The 24414-nt window shown below is 40.8% G+C and overlaps 4 protein-coding genes across 11 annotated transcripts in view; 3 read left to right on the plus strand and 1 right to left on the minus strand.

Moving 5' to 3' along the window:
• ska2 (spindle and kinetochore associated complex subunit 2) overlaps positions 1–1325 on the minus strand; it is a 5383-nt gene extending 4058 nt beyond the window's left edge. The window contains exon 1 of the mRNA NM_001200510.2: positions 1286–1325. Within this exon, the coding sequence (NP_001187439.1) occupies positions 1286–1318 (33 nt within the window). The 5' untranslated portion in view covers positions 1319–1325. The remainder of the gene's footprint in view (positions 1–1285) is intronic.
• A 1104-nt stretch (positions 1326–2429) lies between these two features.
• On the plus strand, positions 2430–6417 carry mdh2 (malate dehydrogenase 2, NAD (mitochondrial)). The gene is given in 9 exon segments (NM_001201201.1): positions 2430–2554; positions 3554–3722; positions 3912–3995; positions 4254–4363; positions 4496–4621; positions 4781–4858; positions 5492–5591; positions 5945–6096; positions 6229–6417. Coding segments are annotated over 9 exon segments (1017 nt in total). The 5' UTR covers positions 2430–2491; the 3' UTR covers positions 6364–6417.
• Positions 6418–8074: 1657 nt separating this feature from the next.
• Positions 8075–14319, plus strand: zgc:153345 (uncharacterized protein LOC566129 homolog). Its single transcript, XM_017488404.3, has 13 exons — positions 8075–8406; positions 8826–8914; positions 8994–9090; positions 9485–9753; positions 9831–9994; positions 10095–10241; positions 10323–10403; positions 10737–10839; positions 10987–11045; positions 11654–11759; positions 12005–12089; positions 12377–12521; positions 12780–14319. The coding sequence occupies exons 1-13, from the start codon at positions 8287–8289 to the stop codon at positions 14105–14107; spliced, it is 2793 nt and encodes a 930-aa protein (XP_017343893.1). The 5' UTR covers positions 8075–8286; the 3' UTR covers positions 14108–14319.
• Positions 14320–14693: 374 nt separating this feature from the next.
• Positions 14694–24414, plus strand: part of ryr1a (ryanodine receptor 1a (skeletal)) — a 56930-nt gene continuing 47209 nt past the window's right edge. For all 8 annotated transcript variants that reach the window (XM_053686590.1, XM_053686591.1, XM_053686593.1 and 5 more), the window contains exons 1-17: positions 14694–14850; positions 18665–18784; positions 18952–19044; positions 19342–19362; positions 19509–19583; positions 20035–20113; positions 20196–20308; positions 20657–20756; positions 20872–20965; positions 21098–21172; positions 21311–21467; positions 22036–22200; positions 22568–22689; positions 23234–23426; positions 23634–23769; positions 24062–24157; positions 24246–24364. In XM_053686590.1, the coding sequence (XP_053542565.1) occupies positions 14803–14850; positions 18665–18784; positions 18952–19044; positions 19342–19362; positions 19509–19583; positions 20035–20113; positions 20196–20308; positions 20657–20756; positions 20872–20965; positions 21098–21172; positions 21311–21467; positions 22036–22200; positions 22568–22689; positions 23234–23426; positions 23634–23769; positions 24062–24157; positions 24246–24364 (1806 nt within the window). In that variant the 5' untranslated portion in view covers positions 14694–14802. The remainder of the gene's footprint in view (positions 14851–18664; positions 18785–18951; positions 19045–19341; positions 19363–19508; positions 19584–20034; positions 20114–20195; positions 20309–20656; positions 20757–20871; positions 20966–21097; positions 21173–21310; positions 21468–22035; positions 22201–22567; positions 22690–23233; positions 23427–23633; positions 23770–24061; positions 24158–24245; positions 24365–24414) is intronic.

The following is a 24414-nucleotide window of genomic DNA, read 5'->3' on the forward strand; positions in this document are numbered from 1 at the left end:
CAGCCGACAGAGGCCATTCATACAGCCTTCATCAAGACCATACATACAACTTTATCAATTGTAATGAAGTTACTTTAGATAAAGAATCAAGTCAGTGTTGTTGTAGATTTCAGGACCCTGGAGGAACTGATGCATAGCTTTATTTATTTATTTATTTAATTTGACTCTCTTTTCTTCATGTCTATCTCCCACTTGCATGTTTGCCAGCTGCAGGGTCGTTGCTGATACACACTCCTCGTCTTGTGCTCTCATTTGACCAGAAATGACAACATTTAATATAACTCTTTCCTCATCCTCGTTCTCCATCCCTACAGGACCGATACCGAGTCCCACATCACTGCACGCATAATCCTGAGCTCACACCTGATTTATTTACCTGTTTACAGTTAGTGCTGCCTTCTATATATAAATAAACACCATCGAGCAAAGTGGAACTGAATGGATTTTGTCTCTCTCCCACCTCGAGGAGTGGCTGGAGATCCTGAGGAAAAAGACGTACTCGCCTCTCCACCTGTCTGTGCATTAAAGCCGGGCCTCCTGCTTTATCAACCCCTTTACAGCACCTGTGTGTGTATGTGTGTGTGTATGTGTCCTTTCCTGTACATTGTGCTCTCTCACACTGTTAACAGTATTCCACTGTTATGTAACAGGAATTTGTAGTTTATCTCTTATTTAACGCAAATTTTATCTTTATGCTACACATTGATATCATGCTATGTGTGTGTACGTTTTCACCTACACTGTAATAAATAAAGTTTTATTTTATTAACTCTGAAACTCTGAGACCTCAAAGGTCATGGACGTGGAGCGTGCGCGCGAGCCCCTCGGTACGCGTGTGAGCGCGCATTCCCGGGAACGCGGGCACGGCCTCCTCGTGAACGCGCATCATATACTCTCCCACTCGTTGTCCTCGTCGTACGGCGCGTAACAGCAAAATGACCACTTTTATTGCCCGTGAGCCACAGTTTTCACCTTTTACTCACTATAACAGCATTAACGGGGCGACCTAGTTACCTTTAAGTGTTAGGAAATGTCTCACGTAAAAATTATTAAATAAAAAGCAGGCGAGATGTGTTTTGGGGTATGTTCTCGCCTTAGAGCGCGCGCGCGCGCCGTTAGCCAGCGTCAAGCTGAGGCGATGGACGAAATTTAGCGTTGGAACATACGATATATACGTTAAAGATAAATGACGTTGAACGATAAGCACACGTTGATGATTTATATCTTATTAAACAGTCTGGTTGAAAAATTTTATATAAAAATAAAAATCAACCTCAGAGCTTACCATCGCCTCCAGCTTATCAACTGCTGTCTCCATGTTGAATAGTTTACATTCCTGAAGCAGCCCCGGAAATACGGCGCGAGGAGCGAGTGTAACGCGTCTTCCTATTGGCTGAGCCGTTCCGAATAGTGATAGCTGATTGGTCGGTGAGGAGACGCCGCAGCGAGAGAAAGGCGGGGTTTTATAAAATGGCGTACTAATTATCGGGCGAATCCCAAATCAGCCCCTGAGTCCTACGTTAGCGCACTACATAGAGAGTAAAACAGCGGTGTTTTTGCGCCATATATAGTGTACTACATGTCGGATAGAGCCCTTAATCAGGTTTCGAGCACTGGTTGGATAAAAGTCATACAGCTATTGGACAGTACATTTCAAAAGTGTGGACGGTTTGTGTAAAAAAATATTTCATATATATATATATATATATATATATATATATATATATATATATATATATATATATATATATATATATATAGTTTTCGATCTTGCTGTTCTACTTTCATGTAGAAATGTTGTATGAAACTATATATTATAATAAGATGTTATAATGAAGTTGTTTTAAAACTTCCCAGGTACATTTTTAACGACTACTCGGAACCAGTAAACATTAAAAAAAAAATATTTTCTTGCAATTTAGAAATTGTAGCAGTTACATTATTGTTATATTGTTGTCACGAAAATGACAAATGTGCCTTCTCTCTTTACATTCTTATTGTCCGCTCCATGGTATCTTATAATATAACTTGCAAGAATGAAGATGTTGAATATGGAGGACGATATGAAGTGTGATTTAAAAATATTTTTAAATAAATAAACACGAAATTCTGTCAAACAACTTACTTTCTTTAAGAGTAATAAAAAAATGTCTTCCAGCTTTCAACATTAATGAATTAATTATTCTCTTGTCTTATCTAGATTTTACGTAGAATTAAGTGAAGGAATTCTGAGGTACTCGAGTGACCAATCGTGTATCACCTGGACAAATGTCGAACCAATCGTCAGCGAGTTTCGCAGGAAATTATGATTGACACTGCTTTGGACCAATCAGATGCCATGTTTTCAGCTTTCCCCTCCCCGCGCCCGTGGGTTTGGTTGCGCCGCGGTTTCGTTCTCGACCCGGCTGGAGGACGTTGGAGTCACAGTGCGTCAGGAGAGGCTCCATTTCACTTTTATGATAAAGACGCACGTTAAGAGGACACCGCTGATATGTTTTCACGAATCGCCAGACCATCCGCCAGCCTCGCGCGCTGTTTATCCACAACTTCTCAGGTAAACAAAAAAAAACAAACAAAAAACACATTTACCCGAAATGGTGAGGATGAGAAGAGGCGCGTGCTTGGCTATGAACGTCACCTCTGTGGTGGCGAGAGTTAGCTTTGTGGCTAACGGGCGCTAAAATAATAGCGTTAAATGGTTTAACCCTAACATTTAACCTTCATATATATATATATTTTGTGAATTGTGAACTCTAATTTGCATTACACTGTCTGACTGGTGTGTAGCTCTTAGCTGTACAGTAGCGTAGATTAGCATGCTATGCTAGCTTGACATTTTCTCAGCTGTGGTTGTGCTGCGGATCTGAAAGGCTATAAAGCAGCATCTTTATTTATATCTCTGTGTTTTATATCTAAATAAACTTCACACAGCAGATTGTACCAGGCAGGCAAATAATAAACCTAATTTACATGGGTGTTATAATATAAAATAATATACAAAGTTCATTTTGCAGAGCTCGTTTTTGTTCAGTTCTTATTAAAGTTGATTTCGTATGAAAAGTACAACATTTACACTTTCACCTCCTACAAATAATTTTTTAAAAATGTATTATTTTTGACACGGACTTTTCACAGAAGTATGAACAAGTTAATGTAATGTTAGAAATCCATTTGCTCTTCTTTTATTTCAACTTTAATATTTATTATTGCTTTAGGGGGTGCATAAAGTTTTTATTTGGCTTCGTATTAACATGTTGATGGCAGACTGAAAGAAATAAATGTGCTCTCCATATATAACTTGCTGCGTATGTTTATCAGGTCATATTTCACAATCATCTTCATTAATGTAATCGGTGTTAGGAGACGGTCTAATCTCAGGTTAACCCCGATTCAGGTCAGGGATTAATCCGACTCACCGGCTCTGAAGGTCAAAAGGTTAAAACCCAGAAACGCGACACTGGGAGGTTTCCGTTTGCAGCGCACTGAGTTCAGACCCGATGCAGGAGGATTTACCTGCATGTCTGAATGCTAGATGTTTTTGTTATCCCTGTAGAGCAATGCGAAGGTGGCAGTGCTGGGAGCGTCGGGTGGAATCGGACAGCCGCTCTCCCTCCTGCTGAAGAACAGTCCTCTGGTGAGCGAGCTCTCTCTGTATGATATCGCTCACACGCCCGGAGTCGCCGCGGACCTCAGCCACATCGAGACCAGAGCCAAGGTCACGGGTACGGGAATATCAAAAACAACATTCTGACATTTATTCATTCAACATCAGTGCTAAAGTTTCAGAAATCCTCCTTAGTTTGTGAACTTGATGATTTTACTCAGAATTCACCACATACACATATCTAATGTCATAATTTTTTATTTTTTAAATGTGTTATAGACTAATGAAGTGTTTATTTTGTGTGTAGGTTTTATTGGAGCTGATCAGCTGGGCGCGGCTCTGAAAGCATGTGAAGTGGTGGTTATTCCTGCCGGAGTTCCCCGTAAACCCGGTGTGTGTGTGTGTGTGTGTGTGTTAAAATTTAAACTGAGTAAAACTGTTATTTATTTCTGTTTGCTTCTAGTCCACATGTCTATTAATTTTCACCTTTTTTCCTTGTCCTGTTTGTGGTGTTTTGCAGTTTTGTACATGAATAAACAGTGCTGTATACACCTGCAGTTACACCTCATTACTTTCTGCAGTTAGTTCTGCTCTGTTAATACTGTGTGTGTGTGTGTGTGTGTGTGTGTGTGTTTTTTCTGTTCTACAGGTATGACTCGTGATGATCTGTTTAACACAAACGCCACCATCGTGGCCACTCTGGTTGATGCGTGTGCCCATCACTGCCCTGAGGCCATGATCTGTGTCATCGCTAATCCTGTGAGGAACCTCTACTGCTTGGATTTTTAATGTGTACTCTGTCATTTAGGGGAAATATAGTTGCATTATATAGTGTGTGTGCACTTCCTGTTGCTGTAGAGGTGTTAAACAGAGGTGGGCTGTGTTTTTCAGGTGAACTCCACCATCCCCATCACTGCAGAGGTGCTGAAGAAGCATGGTGTTTACAACCCTAACAGAGTGTTCGGAGTCACCACGCTGGACATCGTCAGAGCCAACACCTTCGTCGCTGAGCTCAAAGTTAGTCACATGTCCAACTGGTCCTCTCTCTCTCTCTGTCTCTCTCTCTGTTTACAGTCCTGTGTTCCATCTTTTTATCCTTTAGGTGCAGTTTTAAATCTTTGATTCTTTAGATTTTTTTTTAAAACGTTATTGTTGATTATCTGCGTTTGTCCGCAGGGTCTCGATCCGGCTCGCGTCAACGTGCCTGTTATTGGAGGTCATGCTGGAAAAACCATCATCCCTCTGATTTCACAGGTAATTAAAGGGGGAAAAAGCTAACTCCTAGCAACTACATGACACCCTAGCAACCGGCCGAGTTTTCTTAGCAACCTACTAGCTACAACCTAGCAACTTCCTGCAATCATATTGAAACACCCTAGCAACCTACTGGGATTAGCATAGCAACTACATAGCAACATGCTGGAATATCATAGCAGCGTGTGAAGACTTTAACCTTTACACCTTCCAAACCTTTAGTCTTTAACGTTACGCATTTATCTAATAAACGTTTTAAAATCAGTGATGAGAGCGCTTTAATATCCTTGTACTCTCGGCCTGTTTAACGGGTTCCGTCAAGCCAACATCAAAGTTTATTCACAAACTTTATTGTTCTAGTTTCATATGTGATTTAATTTTTTTTTTTAAACCTGCTTCCTGTGTGGAAAGAAATATAATTTAAAACTTGAAATAATTTTTTAAAGATTTTTTGTTTAGCTTTCCAGTTTGTTTTATGTATCATTAGTTTTAGGAAGATGCGCACTCAGACCTGCGTGTTTAATAGTGAAAGCGTGATGTGACTAGGCTCACCGGTGGTGTTGATGGTGCATTGGTGTTGATTTCATCTACTTAATATACTGAAGTGATTAGTGTTGTGTCTGCGCTGTGTAGTGCACCCCGAAGGTGGAGTTTCCCGCTGATCAGCTTTCCGCTCTGACTGAGAGAATTCAGGAGGCAGGAACTGAGGTGGTGAAGGCCAAAGCAGGAGCAGGTACACAGTCCTATAAAAATAGTCTATAAAAATGTATTGGATTAATGAGGTAAACATCCTGAACAAAGTGGAGTTTTGTTACTTCCTAAAGTAAGAGGTGCAAAATAAGTAAATAATCTTGTTTAATATTTAAAACGAGACAGCTTCGCTTCCACTAAGGAAAAAGACATAATTTAGATATCATGTGAAAGCTCAAGTTCTGCTCTTTTACGTTTGTTTCATCCTGCCACCGTCTCGAGGTTATTCATGAGAATATGTCGTGACAGACTGGGACACGGGGTGGTCTGAGGATTCCATGGGGTTAATAATATAGTGTGTGTGTGTGTGTGTGTGTGTGTGTGTGTGTGTTTCAGGTTCTGCCACTCTGTCGATGGCCTACGCTGGAGCTCGCTTCACTTTCTCTCTCCTTGACGCCATGAATGGGAAAGAGGGAGTGGTGGAATGTGCGTTTGTGCGGTCAGAGGAGACGGAGTGTAAATACTTCTCCACACCTCTGCTGCTCGGGGTACAGCGCATATATATACACACACACACACACACACACACACACACACACACACACACACAGACCAGATCCTCGTTCAGCAGATGTAAAGAGAGAGATATAATTAAACTCATCCTCTTCGGTGTGTTTCAGAAAAATGGCATTGAGAAGAACCTGGGCCTGGGGAAGCTCTCTGCGTTCGAGGAGAAACTTGTGTCTGAAGCTCTGGCTGAACTCAAGGGTTCCATCAAGAAAGGAGAAGATTTCGTGGCCAACATGAAGCTGTGAGCGTCCGAAACCGAACTCCATACACAGAATGTCATTATTTATAAAAATCTACTCTAAATTTCAGACCTCTGTGATTTTTCATCCTGGCTGAAGAGCTGAGACTCGAATCAGAACTCTCCATCAATAAACCGCCTGCTTCACCAACTTCATACACGCGTGTTTGTTTTTTTACGTTTGTGTCTTTTGCACAGGTGCTGATCATGATGTGCTGTGTTTTAAATGTCCATATTGACCCTGTCAAAATTTAAATAAAATATTCAGAGAAATAACGACAAACGACTCTGTACAGTGCAGTGAAACTTATTACACACAGCTCACTGCTTTAGTGTAAGTGCAGCAACAAAAATGTCATGTTAAATAATAAAGTTAACATTTATTTTGAACACGATGCACTGATGCTTTTTTTTTTTTTACAGTCAAAAAGAACTAAAGGATGTTTTTAATCAGCTTTACACTTTGTTCTGTTTACTGAAATACACTACTGAATGATCTCAGATCAGATTTATAATCCACTGAGGTGAGACTTATGGATGAGGTCCTGTTTACAAAGTTACAACCTGAAATTCCGACTGTTTTCTGTGAGTCAGATGAGTCGACTCATTTCACTAATAAGAGCTGACTCTCGGTTCCCAAATGACTCACTGGCAGATTTTTTTCTGGATTATCCAAAATTGTTGGTGTTTATTAATCTATTGTTTAAAATGTTCATTGTATAGTTATATAATCGTTCAGTGCTTTATATTTTGCCCTGTATCTGTTACTTAAAGTAAAACGCTTTAAATATATATATATATATATATATATATATATATATATATATATATATATATATATATATATATAAACATATATATATATATATAAACATAATAAGATGCTCCATAAATAAACTATACTTCCTCAATCTGACCTTAACTTTTATCAAAGTAGAATTTAAAGAAGATTTCTGTCTGTTTATTCTGATAGCTGATAATTCACTACTACACTATACAGAGTTACACACGAGAGTTCACCTGAACCGACTCCACATCACGCTGTGCCAAACGTGATGTTTGATCAGATGTTGATTAGATTCACTGAATCATTTTTGTTATTACACTGTGTGTATTGAACGGTGTCGCAGAATAACAAACATAGAACACTGATATAGTATATTTTCAGGATCTCTTGCAAATGGCTCTTCAGAAATAAGAGTCGGTTCACCAAAAAAGAGCCGGCGGTTCAAAGAGTCGACTCCTGCGCAAACGACACATCAGTCGTCCACAGTGTTCCTGGGATCCACCAGCACGCTGACCAGGATAAAGCTCTTAGTGCAGATTGAATGGATTAAAATAAACAATTTTTTATTCACTAGAGCGAGTTATGACCATTCAGTAAGATTAAAGAAGTGAAATTTGTAATATTATCACAGACAACTTGCAAAAATGAAGAATTAAACTGCAGCAGGAGAAAGCTCGTCTCTGATTGGTCAGCCAGAGGAGTTTTCATTAATTGATGCATTTTAATAAAAATCCCCAAATCGCGTGAAGGTCATTACATCCGGTGTAAAAAAAAAAAAAAAAAAGAAAACGTCTGAAATAGTTCAAACTGTTTCTTTTTCCAAAAGACTGGCCATAATAGCCTTTTTAGCACAATATTGAAGGGTTTTAAAAATTAAAGTCACGTGATTAAATAGTTGCTCTCTAATTGGGCAGATAGAGTAAATTGTCCACAAGAGGGCGCTGATGCGATAATGTCGCTCCGTGTAGGTAGTAGCATGGAGAGAGAAAACAGAACGTTTTATTGTTAGTCGTGTCACCGGAAATCCGACAAGTCACGTGGTGACGTTCCGATGGGCTCGAGCAGGGATCTGGGCTAGCAATTAAGCTGCATTTCCGGCGTGTCTCGTGTCGGGTCTAAAGTGTAAACAGCGCCGGTTTGTCCATGCCTTCTCTACCGGAGGAGCGGGCGCGCGTGCTGGCGGTGGTGCGCGCGCTGAAAGCGGTCGGTGTGCGCGTGAGGAACTGGAAGAGCTTCCTGCACGGAGAGAGAACACCTGAGCAGGTACAGCAGAGCTCAGTACTTTGTCCTCACTTACACAATCAAGTCTTGTGTTATTTCTTCAGGGTTTAGTTTCTCCCAAAACAAACACATACACACACACACACACACACACACACAGAGTGAAGGAACATTTTTTGGGATGAGCTGATTGTGAGAAGGTGAATAGAAATACTACCATTTACAAATGTGAGGAAGAAACCTGTTTTGAAGTGTGTGTGTGTGTGTGTGTGTGTGTGTGTGTGTGTGTGTGTGTGTGTGTGTGTGTGTTTTGGATATTCTACAAATGAAAATGGATCTTTATGCCTGTCACAGGTCTAATACTGACAACAGAAACACTTAAATACACAACTTGTGCGGGATGCAGATAGACAGAGCAAGTTCCTTATCCACGTGACTGACCTTTGACCTTTCCATCGTAGGAGACACTACAGCAGCACTTTGCGTTCGGTCGAGGTCTTCAGTTTCTCCCTCAGTGTCATGTGGCTGAAGTGGACGGCTCCGTGCCGCTGTATGTTCACTCTTCATTGTTTTTAATGAGATGTCTGCTTCATGTTTTGGATACTGATGGTTCTGCGTTTGGTTTCCAGGTTCCTGGTGGAGGCGTGTGAGTATTTATCTCAGCACTTGCACACTGAGGGCATTTTCAGGAAGACCGGTTCTCTCGGCCGAATCCGAGCTCTGAGGGTAAGACGCTGCAAACACACAGCATTCGTTGCTAAACACGGGGTAGGATTTCTATCTAAAATGTGTCAGTAATAATACGTTTAAACGGAGTTTTAGTGAGTGAGTGAGTGAGCATTTCTCATTTGACAACATTTTGATTTAAAGCAGCTCTAACAGCACACTTTCTTCCTGTTTCCTTCTTAGCCCAGTTATTGTCAGTTATTGCATTGACATTAGGAGTCTTCTATGCTTAATAATGAACCGTTCCCCCATTCAGATATCGTCTGTGATCAGTCTGATTGCTGCTTCATGCTTAAATAATTTATTTCTAAGTCAAATTTCGCGTGTGAGACCAGTGGTCCAGAGCGTGAAGGAAAGGCAGGCGAGTGTCTTCTTCCCTCCTGTGTTCTCGTAGACGGACCTGGAGAAGGGCGAGCAGATCTTCCTGCCTCCCCGTGACGCTTTGTTGCAGCCGTGTGACGTGGCGTCGGTGCTGAAACAGTTCCTGCGCGAGCTTCCTGAGCCGCTGATCGCAGAGGACCTGCATGTGGCGCTGTGCCACGCCCAGACTCTGGACACGGGTGCGAGTGAGAGAGCCACGCTGCTGCTCATGTCCCTGCTCTCTCCGGTACACACTCGCACCCTGCGCTACGTCTGCAGCTTCCTCAGGCGCGTCGCACTCAGGTACGATCCTGCAGCTTGTGTGTGTATATTGTTGCTGTAGTGATGATGGGTAACATGGTCTGCTTCCGTGTGTGTAGGTGTGATGAGAACAGGATGGAGGTGAGCAGTTTAGCGCTGGTCATGGCTCCTAACCTGCTGCCATGTTCGCCTCAGACGTGTCGCCTCACCCTCCTCACAGAGAAACAGCTGGAGCAGCAGGCTGCAGCCATCAGAACCCTCATCTTACACGCTGAGCGCATCGGTTACGCCTCCAGCTCATGATTACATCTGCTGTTTACTCGACAGATTAACGCTTCTCTGTGTTTAATTAACATACGGAGTGTTTTTTATTTTATTTTAAGGAGTCGTGCCCTTATTTGTACTGGCCGCACCGGGAGCGGTGAAGGCGAGCGATTCCACCCCACCACTAGAGGGCGCTTTATTGAACAAGCGAGCCAGACTCAGTGTGTACAGCAGCCTGTGCAGACAGAGGAGAAGGAGCGTCGGAGGTGACGTTAAGCGTCTGTCTCGAGTTCTACACACTTTTTTTTCCTGCTTTTATTTAATGTGTTTATTTATTTGTTTTTTAGAGTTATTTGTGGATGCTTTTTCTAAACTGAAGTCCGGTAGGACGCCCATCGGTCCCTCTCTGTCCTTAGATGCTACATCAGGTAGAACAGCACCGTCATCTGACACAGTTATCATCATCATCATCAGATCATCCTTTTATCCAAACATTCAGATTCACAGTGTCACAACAGTGTTTTGCGTTTTTCCTGTTTGTATAAACACCTCGTAGTTTCAGTACTTAAAGCAAACTCCGGACACTGAACACGTCTCGACTGTTTGATGTTTTGTTGTAAAAAAAGAAAAAGGGGACATCGCGTTGTTTTGATTCTACTGTAGAGAGTTAGCTTGTGTCCAGATTAAACCCCAGCAGCATTTTTGTGAGAGGTTTAATGCGTGTGGACGTAAACACCGGTGTTTATTAAAATGTTCAACAGGACCTCCGCTGTCCAAAAGTCCCACGCCTCAGTCTCCAAACACGGTGAAGCGCAAAGCCTTAGAGGACGGCGCGCTTGAAGTGAGTGGATCTGCCAGAAAGAGGTACAGACATTTAACATTATTCTGTTTTTCCACTCACAGACTTCGTTTTCATCAGATTTGTTTAGAACAATGATGAGGGTCTTTAATTCAGTCTGATGTCCTGTATTCTGCATCCTTGATGGTTATTTCCGTTATTTGAGTTTGCAGGCGTTCGCTGCATGACCTCCGAGCCGACACGCAGTCCATTAGCAGCCAGTCGGCAGACGGTGAGTTCATTTCTGCAAAATCAGAGTAATATTATAAATGATTATTATTATTATTATTATTATTATTATTATTATTAATAACAGTATTAGTTGTCAGACCCAGTACACTATGACAGAAAGTCCAGGTGAAGCTACATTGTTAATGCAATACAGTAACAGTTGTAAAATTAACAATCAATGCAGTAATAAATATTAAACGTTAAAGATGATAATGTTATAATGATTGAAAATAAAAGTTAAAAGTAGCCTACAGTCCTACACCAGAGGAGTTTCTGATTTAAACATAAAGAACATAACGTACGATGGATTGTCTATACTTTAACACATGAATCACGATAACTTTGGGTTTGAGAACAGCGCTGGGATTTGACCCTAGAACCTGCTAGAACCTAACAAACGTTCTGGAACCTAAGTGACTGTAGGATAGTAGAGTTTAGCAGGAAATTGAATGAATAAATCAATCTTGAAGGCTTTTTAGTAACTGAAATAATATGGAATGCTCGTTACGTCACACTCGCAGGATTATATTCTGTACCACGCAGCACCCTGTGTAGCTTCACTACAAATCGGATTATATAGTGAGTAATGATCAGACCGTATGTAATCAGATTCGACAGGAGGTCCGAGTCCTCAGGAGGTGAAGAGCAGCGATGATTCCCACCGTAGTGTTTCGGAGAAGAGGACTCCAGTACGAGCGCAGAGGAAGACGCATCGGTGAGTTTATTACGCAGTGTGCGTCCAGGAAATGATCAACTTCAGTGAAATGAAATGAGAGTTAAAGAAGTTCTTCTGTCTTGCTTTCATCTTAATAGCTCTAAAGGTTATGAGTCAGTGGAACGTCTGGAGTAGAAACGATTCGTTACTTCACGTCAGTCTGCAGTCGTCTTCACATTTCTGCTTCTGCTGGAGAATTGTGTCTTAATGTCATTTGTGTGGTGGTGGTGTTTCCCCCCCTTTAGAGCTCCGAAGCAGGAGGAGCGTGCACGCCGCAGGAGGAGATCTCTCCGTTTCTTCTCCATGTCGAGCAGCAGCAGCGGCAGTCCGGTACGCTCTCCAACACCAATCCAGTTCCTCAGTCACATCAGTCTGAAGAACTTCTGATTGTGTACTGATGGACTGTGTGTGTGTGAGCGGTCATTTAGAGACTGCAGTAATGAACACTGTTAAATTTATGGCTTATGTATGCATTTATTTTCCGAACTGAAGCGATCGGGATATTCAGCTAGATTTCTCTTCAGTTCTCCAGCAAAAGGAGGAAATAAACTGAATAAAAATCAGTTGTTGGACTCGATGAATTGATTTTAATGCTGTTTTTTTTTTTTTCTGTGCAGGCTCTCAGTGTGACGCCGTGTGACGACCCTGAAAAGTGTTCGAGCTCCTGCAAAAAACTCCACCACATTAAAAAGACTCTGTCGAACTCCGACAGCGGCGACTCATTGAAAATTCCCTTAATACTGATAGAGGAACCGGGACGAGGTTTGGAGCGTTTATTATTTTTACTATAACATTATTTTAGCACAAAAAAAAAATCCGGATTTTATTTGATTAAAAACGCTGTGTGAGATATTCTCCTATGAAACAGAAATGTGTCGGGAACACATCACTCATAACAACACGGTCACTGATCTGGACTCAGTCAGTGAGCTGCTCCGTGTTCATGTTCTCTGTGGCCTCCTGGAAATCTGGGGTTTTGCTTCAGAACCGTTCTGTTTAAATTCTGTTTCTGTGTTGCAGTTGTAATCGGGAGTGAAGTGGACGACGATCCTGAGCTTCTCAACTGCAGTTTTGTGGAGAACCCTGGCGATGCGTCAGGTTCCGAACGTGAGGGAACGTTACGAGGACGTCAGCAGCAGGAGAGCGAGGAAGCGCACGACGACGAGCACTGGGTTCTGCTCGACAACGGATATCCGGAAGTCATTGTGGAATACGACGTGATTCTGAAGGAGAGCCAGAAACAGGAAGGGACAGAAAGTCCAAAGACAGGAGATGGAGTTAAGAAAGAGCAACAGGAAACGGAGCCACTTTCCAAATCGAAAAAGAGGAAAAGCAATTCGAAGAAGCGTTCTGGACCACGACGCTCCATCAGCATGCCCGAGGTGGCTTTAGATCCACGTTCGGACGAGATCGACAAAGTTCAGCAGAAAGTTCTGACAAACGAGACCACGTTTAATGAGGACATGTGGTCCACGTCTGTCAGGCTGCCTCTCAAAAAGTTTGGAGGAAAAGGAAAGGAAGGGCGAGAGCTGAGGAGGAGATCCGGCACATTTCACGAGCGGAAGAAGGAGAAAGGGTCTGATTCGGATCTAAAGAAGGCGAATCCTCGGCTTTCGATGGCTGAGAGGTTCAGGAGCTTCAGCCTTCTGGCTTCGTTTCTCCGAACCCCGACGGTCCGTCTGCGCAGACAGGGAGCGAGACGGTTCAGCCGCTCGTTCAGTGACGAAGCCGTTCAGGAGGATCAGCAGGCCTTCCTGGAGCTCAACGACGATCTAACAGACTCCGAGGAACCCAACGAGGAGCTGCTTCCAGATCATTCACCAAGTCCTTCTTCTCCTTCAGAAGATCTCACTTTGATTGGATCATCACAGAAATCAGAAGAGAATGAAAATCCCCAGATTAACGAGTGTGTGACGTCCGAGACGCTGAAAGTGGAAGAATTCGACCTGGACAAGATGTTTGAGCAGCAGTGTCACGTCACAGAATGTCACCACGAGCATGAGAAACACTCCGAGTCCTACTGGGACGTGCAGTTTGGCGGCTGTACACCGTCGAGCCAGCAGAGGGCGTCGTTCAGTTCCCCCGCAGACTCGTGCGCTTTCACAGCTTCTGAAACCGAGCCGCTTTCTCCGCAGTGCGAAACGCCGGCGTGCAAGTCCTTCAGCTGCCTGTCGTTTGACGGCGTGTTTTCCATCAGCAGTGTGAGTGAGAATTGTTCGCTCTCCCTCGACCTCTCACCTCCGTCCTTCCATTTCAGGCCTCAGGGCTCCAGGAGGCGCTATAGAGACTCTCCACGCTGGCCTTCTCACGAAGTGCGCATGACCACGTGGAAACCGTTACCTCTCTAACTCGTCTCACGCTTCCTCTGTGCATGGTTACTCTGGTTTTTGCTTCACTTTTAAAATACACGTGTATTAATATACAGGAAGCACGCTCTCTTTACCGGCTTTAATGCTGGTACAAAGTTATAGATTAATGTTTGTGTGCCTTTTATTGTACTGTTTACTGAGTCATTTTGTAACTTTTTGTTTGTTCTTAATAAACATTTACTTGTTCTGTTTATTTGTACCATTATTATTATTATTATTATTATTATTATTATTATTATTAAAAATTAAATGTAACATTTAAATCTACAGAATGTCATACAGAAGATTAGACGAAGTCATCATATGTTCGTTAGATCAAGACAACACACATACACGTGTAAAAGGGGTTATATAAAATAAACATCTTATTCTTCTTTTCTTTTACTTATTGTTGTTTATTAAATTTTGTCTATTTTGAACAGTTGTGAACCTGACACAGTGTGAGTGGGTGGTTATAACGCCACAGGAAGTGTTGTGTTAAATGGAGTGTGATGATGGGGTGTGTGTGTGTGTGTGTGTGTGTGTGTGTGTGTCCACCCACTGCCTGTGTACAAAAAAAAGAGAGAGAGGGTCCCTCTCTGAACTACAGCTAAAGAATGTCCTTCAAAACACACGCACACAGATTGCAGGCTCGTGGAGTGAACAGAGAGAGAGAGTGATAAAGGGAAGACACCATGGCTGAAGGAGGAGAAGGAGACGAGGAGATTCAGTTTGTACGGACGGTGAGTAAAATCTGGATTATAGTCACGGATTAATCAGAGCTCTCCCATCACGAGAGCTTTCAGTCTGTTGTGCAATATTTGTGTATCTTATTATTTACAATATAATGTCAGATGTCTGTCCTCCATGCTGTTTTAGACACACTTTCATAGACACTTGCCTGGTGAACAGAATTATGGGATTGCTTTCTCTAAGAAGGATCTGTAGAAGGCAGCTCTAACAGAACACAGCATGTGGAGAAATCCTAAACTATTTCAACTTTCAGTGTATTAATCCAAACGTATTATTCGGTAACCGTGATGAAGGTGAAAGTGAGGAGTGTGAGCTCTGGTGTTTTAAAGGCTCTTGTTGGTGGTGTAAAAATTTACTTAGCAATGTCTGTAAGTGTTTACACGATAATCGGTTATGCATCACATCACGATAGTCAGCACACACACTATTCAAAATAACATCTCTGCTACTCCTGTGCTTCATTCGGAAGAAATAAACTCAGAAATCGGGATAAGGACAGCCGTCTTCTATCCCATGATCCTGACAAGAGCTCAGTTATGCGGACACTCTGACTGAGGACTGAAATCATTTTAAATACTATACTGTGATAATATCGTTATGATCGTTACATGCAATAACCTTCACCGTAAGTAATATATATGTGTGTATATATATATTAATATATACATGTGTTAACTATAACACATATACTCAGTTGGATCCTGTTTCCTTTGCTATAGAGCTGCAGATTGGCATGAACAGGTGTGTGGCATTGTTATCTATTTATAATAGAGCTGAGAGACATAGTGATACACACACACTGTGATTTTTGACCCTGAAACCAAAACAGCTTCATCTGGGTTTTATGAAACATCTCCCTGTAATCAATACTGGCTGAAAAAGACTTCATAACCTTAATGAATGTAGTTTCTAATAATAATCACGATAGTAATAGGTTTAATTATAAAGCTGATTTAATAGATTTAAAATGTAGTGTAGCGTATGACCATCACAGATCATGAAATACAGTTTTAATATCATTGTTAATATAATAAGACCATTTCTCCCACAGATTTTAATCACAACTGCAATAAAACTGCAGCATGTAATAAATATGACCATTATTCTGAGCAAGATGCCACAAAACCCAGAACAATTCTGCATAAATATAGTGTGTGATGATCATTTTTCCACAGACATCTAAATTAGGTGATAAGTGGAGGATAATTTATGATAAAGTCTCAGTGTGTGTGTATATATATATATATATATATATATATATACACATATATATATATATATATATATATATATATATATATATATATATATATATATATATATATATATATATATATATATGTATATATATATATGGTGTCAGGATCAATTCCTTTCTCCTATATCTTGAATATGTTGAAGAATGAGAAGCAGCATTTAACATCATTCACTTTCACAAAGAACTTGTATTTTTGAAGTTAATGTGCTAAACGTGTAGATGCTATTTAAAACACGTACAGCTCTCAGTGTTTTTAAAGTGACGTCCTCTCTTTCTCCAGCTCTATATTTACACCGTGAGGATGGATTAGTGGCTCTCTCAGACACAGCTGTGTGTTTCTGTCTATTTAAGAGTGGTATGACACGATGTTCTGATTTAATGACCGTGATCATGGGGATACAGTGCATTATTAGGAGCTTTGATATGGTTATGGAGTCACATTCAAAACACTTTGAAGCACTGGTTCAACATTAAACATCATTACTGCAACAGGATTTAGCACAAATCGATACAATACAATACAGTAATTCAACACAATGATGGAGTACAGTGTAGAACTGTCGTCACAGCTCAGGAGTTAATAATAAGTACGTATTTAAAGCCATATTAAATACTTCATATGGACATTTACTGGATCAGCGTCAGTGGTAAACAGTGGTAGTGGACTACAGAGTATTTCTGTTATTATTTGATACACACACACACACACACACACATTGTTTAATCCCCTATAAATGTACTCTGGCTGTAACTCGAGCCTCAGATTATCATCACAAGGTTATTCAAATCGCCATCAAGCTGTAAATCACTGCCATGACAAAATGACATCTCACACTTCAACGCTCATTTTAACACACAGAGCATTTCAGTCGTATCAGGACGAGACATGTAAGAATTCAAGATATACAGCTGTTTATCATCATTACAGATGTGGCATTGCATGGAATTTGAAATAGCCTTATATAAATTATGATTTGCTTTAAACGAAAATTCAGTCAGAGCGTTTAATTTATTCTCAGTGAAAACATACTGTACCTTTCCTTTTCCCTGGGGTGCCACCCTGAAGGGTACATTTACTGCACCTTTGTAGTTAACTTTTACAGTAATACTTCAATAGATAATAAAGCATGAACCTTTCCAAGTAAACAACAACAATAAAGAAAAAAAAAACTAGTAAATGTACAAAGGTACAGAGTGTACAGTGGGAAGTTGGAAAATTTGAAGAAAAAAATCAACTTTTTCCCTGTGCTCACAATTTTCAGTCTTTTTATTTGAAGTATTATGCAGTGATTAATGTAATCAAATTTTCTTTTTCCAAATATTTGGTTATGTGATTTAAAACATAGTATATTACTTTAATAACCTATATTAAGAAACATGGAAATGATATTATAGCCACAAATAAAGACCTATACTTATGATAAAAAAAATATATATATATCCTTGTCCTAGTGTTACTTCTCTTGAATAAGTTAAAGTGACGAGGTGTTAGAGGTTAAAGGCCCTCGGGTTTAATCAGAGTGACGCTGATGAGGAACAGCTGTGGCGCCTCCACCAGCCTCGTGCGCTCAATTCAAAAATTCAAAAACTGGCGCACAAGGCTTTATTTCTTTATTTAGTTATTTCTTTCTTTATTTTTAAACCCTAACGGTCGAGCTCTAACGGACACACTGATTACCTCAGGAAGCGAAATGTCAAACATTTAGTAGCATGATAAAACAGTACATTGCTAAATAGTAAATTAATAAATTATATTAATATAGTAGAGGACATTAAAACATTCTACTGATATTTTAACGACTTTGTTAGTCCACAGCTGTGGCTTTAATGTTTGATATTCTGACTAGCTAGGTTGCTAAACTACTGAATTCATATATTGAAACTTTGATGTCTTCCAGCTGTGTTAGCTGTAGCAGCAATAATTAACCAAGATGTAATAACATTATTATTATTATTATTATTATTATTATTATTATTATTATTATTATATTTTCTCTTTCAAAATAGCATGTGATACACTTGGATACTATTATTAATACTAATAATTATTTTTCTTTTTGTATTATTATTCTTATTATGGGGTGCACGGTGCCTTAGCACGTTCGTCTCACACCTCCCAGGGTCGGGGGTTGGATTCCCGTCGCTGCCCTGTGTGTGCGGAGTTTGCATGTTCTCCCCGTGCTGTGGGGGTTTCCTCCGGGTACTCCGGTGTGTGAGTGTGTGTGTGATTGTGACCTGTGATGGATTGGCACCCCGTCCAGGGTGTACCCCGCCTTGTGCCCCATGGTCCCTGGGATCGGCTTCAGGTTCCCCGCGACCCTGTAGGATAAGCGGTATAGAAAACGGATGGATGGATTATTATTATTTTATATAATTTTTTTTGTTTCAAAATGAAACAATTGGATAGTTGGATAGTATCTGCAATGCTACTACTACTAATAACGATAATTTAATATTTTTCTTTTTATATTTCTATATTATTATCATTTCTATTATTTTAGTGACATATGCATACATTGTGTGTTTGTGTGTGTGTGTGTGTGCAGGAGGATCAGGTGGTGCTACAGTGTACAGCCACTATACTGAAGGAGCAGATTAAACTCTGCTTGTCCTGTGAGGGATTTGGAAATCGACTCTGCTTCCTCGAGACGACATCTAACGCTCAGGTAACGACCGATCAGCTTTAAACATCTCCTTCATGCTTGCTGAATGATCCATACATGTCAAAATTAGAAATCATCACCCCAGAACTTATAGCTATGCAAATCTATGTGTGATCAGTTATAATGTGTTATTTGTATGGACATATGAGTGATCAGGTTTTATTTTTCAGAATGTGCCACCTGATCTGGCCATCTGTGTCTTCATCCTGGAGCAGTCATTATCTGTACGCGCTCTACAGGAGATGCTCTCTCATACCAGCGAGGTGAAAAAACACTTTAAGTCTAAATTGAATAGCATTTTCTAACAGCTAGTCACGATGAAGTGTTGACACGTTCAGCAGGTGTATAATATGATTCAGTACAATCACTTGGAGCAGATATCACCTGGAGGTAACGCTATATTGCGAGGACATGTCTATGCAGGTATAGCGTAACTTTAGCTGCATTATCGTAGTTTAAGCTGAACAGTCCCAATTTATTCAGGTTTAAAGAATGATGAATACTTGTTTGAATATGATCTTTTCCCCCCACAATTATTCCCCTGTTCTTTCCCTCATTAGGATGTGGATTTGGATAAATGGGTATGTTACATTTTTCATTCTTTCCCAACTGTTTTCTTCTCACATTGTGATTGTGTTACTAATAATCCAGGCTATAAGATAGTATATTAAAGTGCTATATTTCCTACTGCTGACTGGATTATTATGACGTTTTCTCTTATTTAAAGTCATCACAAGGTGGAGGCCATCGGACGCTGTTGTACGGACACGCCATCCTGCTCAGACACACACACTCGGGCATGGTGAGCCATAAGACCTCTGGTACACGGGTTCTCAAGCTTTTTTAAACCATGGACACCTTTCACTGTAAAAACATCCCATGGACTCCTCCTGAAGCAGATTAGTTTTATCAAGATAACGCTCGGACACCAATTCAAGAACCATTATTTCAGTAAACACTACCGAGGGTCCATTAGGACTGATCGATATTCTGATTATTGAACAACTAATACATAGTTTTTCTTAAAGCAAGCAAACTGCTAAATGTTATCTACTAACGACCATCATGTGACGGTGATCTTCCCTAACGCTTAAAGTCAATGAAAACACACATTTTTACTTGTATTTGTACAGACTAAAATTGTAATAGTTTCTGACAGCTAATGAAATAAGAACAGTTCCTGGTTGCGCACCGAGACTGTAATTTATTACTCTGTGGATTTAATTAGATTGTCTCCTCTCGCTCTGCTGCAGTATCTTAGCTGTTTGACAACGTCACGGTCCCTCACAGACAAGCTGGCGTTTGACGTTGGCTTACAGGAAGACTCGACAGGTAGTCAGCACAGTTCACAATAAATTTGACAATTTGGCATGGAGTGTGTAAAAGGTGACAGGTGTGCTGGTATGTCTGGTAGGTGAGGCATGTTGGTGGACGATCCACCCTGCTTCTAAGCAAAGGTCAGAAGGTGAGAAGGTCAGAGTGGGTGATGACCTCATCCTGGTCAGTGTCTCATCTGAAAGGTACCTGGTACGTATTCAATTTTGAGCAAAAACCAACAGTTTTCAAATTCAGTATGAAAATGGACTGATTGGTCGCTAGGGTGCTTTCAGTTTACAAAATTAATACTTGTTTTCTTTTTTTATTATGAGCAAATTCAAATGGTTTCTGCATATAAATAATATGACAAAAAATAATTAGCTGTGGCCATGGAAGCCATGATGGAATAAGATACCTAGCAGGTCCGCCACAAGACAGACACTATAGAAATGCTAGTAAATGGTGCTTTTAAGCTCTTAACAAGTGTTTGAGCATATTGTTGATATCGATATCGCTGACAGATCACTTTTGCTTTCTGATCATGACGTGCGCTTGCAGCATCTGTCCTATGCGAGTGGAGATCTCATGGTGGACGCCTCCTTCATGCAGACGCTGTGGAACATGAACCCGGTGTCCAGTGGATGTGAGCTGGTTGAAGGTAAGTGAAAGGATTTTCAGACTTATTCAGCGTTGCACTCAAAGCCTTTTTTATTTCCATGTTTTGCTGTTTGAGTGTTTACGTGTGTGATTTTCTCTGGTTCACTGTTATTCAGGGTATTTGACCGGAGGATACGTGCTTCGGCTCTTCCACGGTCACATGGATGAGTGTTTAGCTATTCCTGCTGCTGAACAGGGGGAAGAGCGCAAGTGAGAGAACGCACACACACACACACACACACTATGACAAGCTCATAGGTAGAGCTTTATCAATTTCTCATGGGACTGATGATGAAGAACAGAAGTCTTTAACAGAACTTTCACTGTGTGTGAAATGTTCAGAAATGCCCATTACGAGGGAGGCCCGGTTTGCAGTCATGCCAGATCTCTGTGGAGACTCGAGCCCCTCCGGATTGGGTAGGTTTGGAAAATATGGAACATCAGTGTAATTTTAGTTAATATAACGTAACCGCACCCCTTGCATTTTTACATTTACATTTCATATGATCAAACTGATTAAAGCTGCACCTCTGTTTTTTCCTCTTTGCGCCACAGATGGAGCGGCGGCCATATTAAATGGGGTCAGCCATTCAGAGTGCGTCACATCACTACAGGTCGATATTTGTGTTTAGATGATGAGAAAGGCCTGCTTGTTGTGGATCCAGAGAAAGCAAACACAAAGAGCTCTGCGTTCTGCTTTCGAGCCTCAAAGGTCAGTGTTTTGGGCGTCTCTTTAATGGGAAATCACTACAGACACTGCAGATTACTCCACAACAAACAGACTACGGATGAATTGACTATATTGTATTAATAATAAGTTTGAAAGTAAAATATATTGATATAGCACACTTTAGAAAACAAAGCAAGCCTGGTTTAAAGGATTGCCTCTGATGCGAAGCCCCACTGTTCCATATTCCCTCTGTTCCTCTCTTCGCCTGTGCTTATGACCAGACGTCTGTAGATTTTAAATATTTCAATATTAAGCTGGTCGAACTGACTGTAGACAGCAAACCTGCATGCATTCACATGTGGGTTCATGCAGTTTGGTATGCAGTTGTCATTTTGGAGGTTCACTGATCAACTTTTAGTGTGTCTATTGCCAAAAAAAAACAACACTTTACCAAAGTACATAACACTAACATTAAACAGATGCAGCTACAATTAGGAGAGGGATATTTTATTAAGATTTAACCTGGACGTTAAAACGTATAAGCGTACATGCGCCTCTTAGTGATGGTGTGATGATCTGTGATGTCGGTCCGTGTGTGTTGTCGGAGCAGGAGAAGACCGAAGTGGCTCAGAAGCGTGATGTGGAAGGGATGGGTGCTCCGGAGATAAAGTACGGCGAGTCCATGTGCTTTGTGCAGCATGTAGCTACAGGCCTGTGGCTCACCTACGCCTCTGTAGATGCTAAATCTGCTCGCCTGGGGCCTGTGAAGCGGAAGGTAACTAGGACACACATGGATATAAATATGCATAGTAGCCATCTTAAAAAAAATTCACCAAATATATATTCTTTTTCATTTTTACATATACATACACAATTCAGTGCTCTACTAGAACTGTTTGTATTTGATCATATTCTATCATTCTTCATTAGTATTTGATATGAATTGATTGAATCGAATAAAATAATTAGGAAATAATCCAACATTCTTTAGATTGACTTTAGTTTATCCTGCTTTATTAATGTATGAAATTATTTTTTAAAAGTCCTGTGTATTTGTTGTAGGTGATCATGAATGTAAAGAATGCACCGTTGTTGTTGTTGCGCAGTACTTGTGGTGTTAAAGTTGTGTTTTGTGTGCGTAGGCGATTCTTCATCAGGAAGGTCACATGGATGACGCTCTGACCGTCGCTCGCTCTCAGACTGAAGAGTCTCAGGCTGCTAGAATGATCTACAGCACTGCTGGCCTCTTCACACAGTTCATCAAGTACACACATTCTCACCGTGACACAGTTTCAACCGCTCTCGTTATATACACGCTACGGGTCAAAAGTTTGTAGACGCTTGACTGAAATCTTAAAAAGCTTTTGATCTGAAGGGGTATGATTAAATGTTTGAAATCGGTGTTGTAGACAAAAATATAATCGTGAAAAACATTTTATTTGCAATTTTTTTTTTTTAAACGTACGACTTGGAGAGAAATATTCCGAAAAGCAGCCAGCGTTAAAAAAGTGTACAGTGTTATTGTGATTTATTTTGGATTTTTTTTTTTTAATCACAACATAATTCCCATAGTTCCATTTGTGTTACTTCAGAGTTCTGATGAGTTTATTATTATTATTATTATTCTAAAATGTGTGGGGGGGGGGGGAATTAAAAATGAGTGTGTTTAAACTTTTGACTGGTAGTAAAGTTTACAGCCTAACCACACATACTGTGTATCCTTCAACAAAGAGATTAAAATCCTGTAAAAGAGACATCGGTCTCTCTTTCTTTCTCTGTCTCATTCTCCATCTCTCTCTTTTCTGCAGGAGTTTGGACACTCTGAGTGGGAAGAATAAAAGCGCTGCTCCTCCTCCCCCATCTCTCCCACTGGAGTCTGTTGTCCTCTTGCTCCAGGATCTGATCTTCTACTTCAGACCTCCAGATGAGGACCTGGAGCACGAGGAGAAACAGAGCAAACTGAGATCTCTCAAAAATAGACAGAATCTGTTTCAGGAAGAGGTGGAGCATTACACACACACACACACACACACACACACACACACACACACGATTATATGAAAAAGCTATTTTCTGGTCAAAGTCGATATTACAGCCTTTATATTAAGGTATTATCGTGGAAGGAATTGGAATGTTGTAATGCTTATGATTCATATGTGTGTAGGCAATGATATATATATGTTTGTGTGTGTGTGTGTGTGTGTGTAGGGGATGATCACTCTGGTGTTGGACTGCATTGATCGTCTGAATGTCTACAACACTTCGGCTCATTTTTCCGAGTTCGCTGGAGAGGAGGCAGCTGAATCCTGGAAGGAGATTGTTAACCTGCTCTACGAGCTGCTGGGTAACACACCCACACCCACACACACACGAAAGGCTTCAGCCTTGTGCCATCACTAGAGGGAGACAGAGAGCAACCAGAAACCTTGCCAGACCCCCTCCTGCCACTAGAGGGAGCCAGACACCACTGTCTTTCTCCAACACACACTAATACACTATAAAGCTGTATATATAAATTGTCTTTACATTTGATAAAGCTCCTATAATAAAATAGTCATTTATTATTCTAAATGTTTTTCAAAAGTCACGTTATAAATACCTTTAAATGTGTGATGAAGTGTTTGTGTTTTCTGTAGCGTCACTGATTAGAGGGAACAGAGCGAACTGCGCACTCTTCTGTGACAATCTGGACTGGCTGGTCAGCAAACTGGACCGACTGGAGGCCTCATCAGGTGAACAATTTGTTACTGTATAGGGTCAGGTCTAACGGTTTACTATGTACTATATGTTTATTAATTCTCAAACACGACCCTGTTGCAGGCATCCTGGAGGTGCTGTACTGCATTCTCATCGAAAGCCCTGAGGTGTTAAACATTATCCAGGAGAACCACATCAAGTCCATCATAGCTCTGCTGGACAAACATGGACGCAATCACAAGGTATGCATCACACCACTCGCCTCTCACAGACGATCTAACCTGTACCTAAT

The sequence above is a fragment of the Ictalurus punctatus genome, chromosome 16 (assembly GCF_001660625.3).
Source record: "Ictalurus punctatus breed USDA103 chromosome 16, Coco_2.0, whole genome shotgun sequence".
Classification (NCBI taxonomy): Eukaryota; Metazoa; Chordata; class Actinopteri; order Siluriformes; family Ictaluridae; genus Ictalurus; species Ictalurus punctatus.

Bases quoted from the DNA above. Each gene is read 5' to 3' on its own strand.
- zgc:153345 (XM_017488404.3), top strand. From the start codon at position 8,287: ATGCCTTCTCTACCGGAGGAGCGGGCGCGCGTGCTGGCGGTGGTGCGC. The intron at 8,407-8,825 runs GTACAGCAGAGC...TTTCCATCGTAG, and splicing joins GAGAGAGAACACCTGAGCAG to GAGACACTACAGCAGCACTT. The intron at 9,754-9,830 runs GTACGATCCTGC...CCGTGTGTGTAG, and splicing joins CTCAGGCGCGTCGCACTCAG to GTGTGATGAGAACAGGATGG.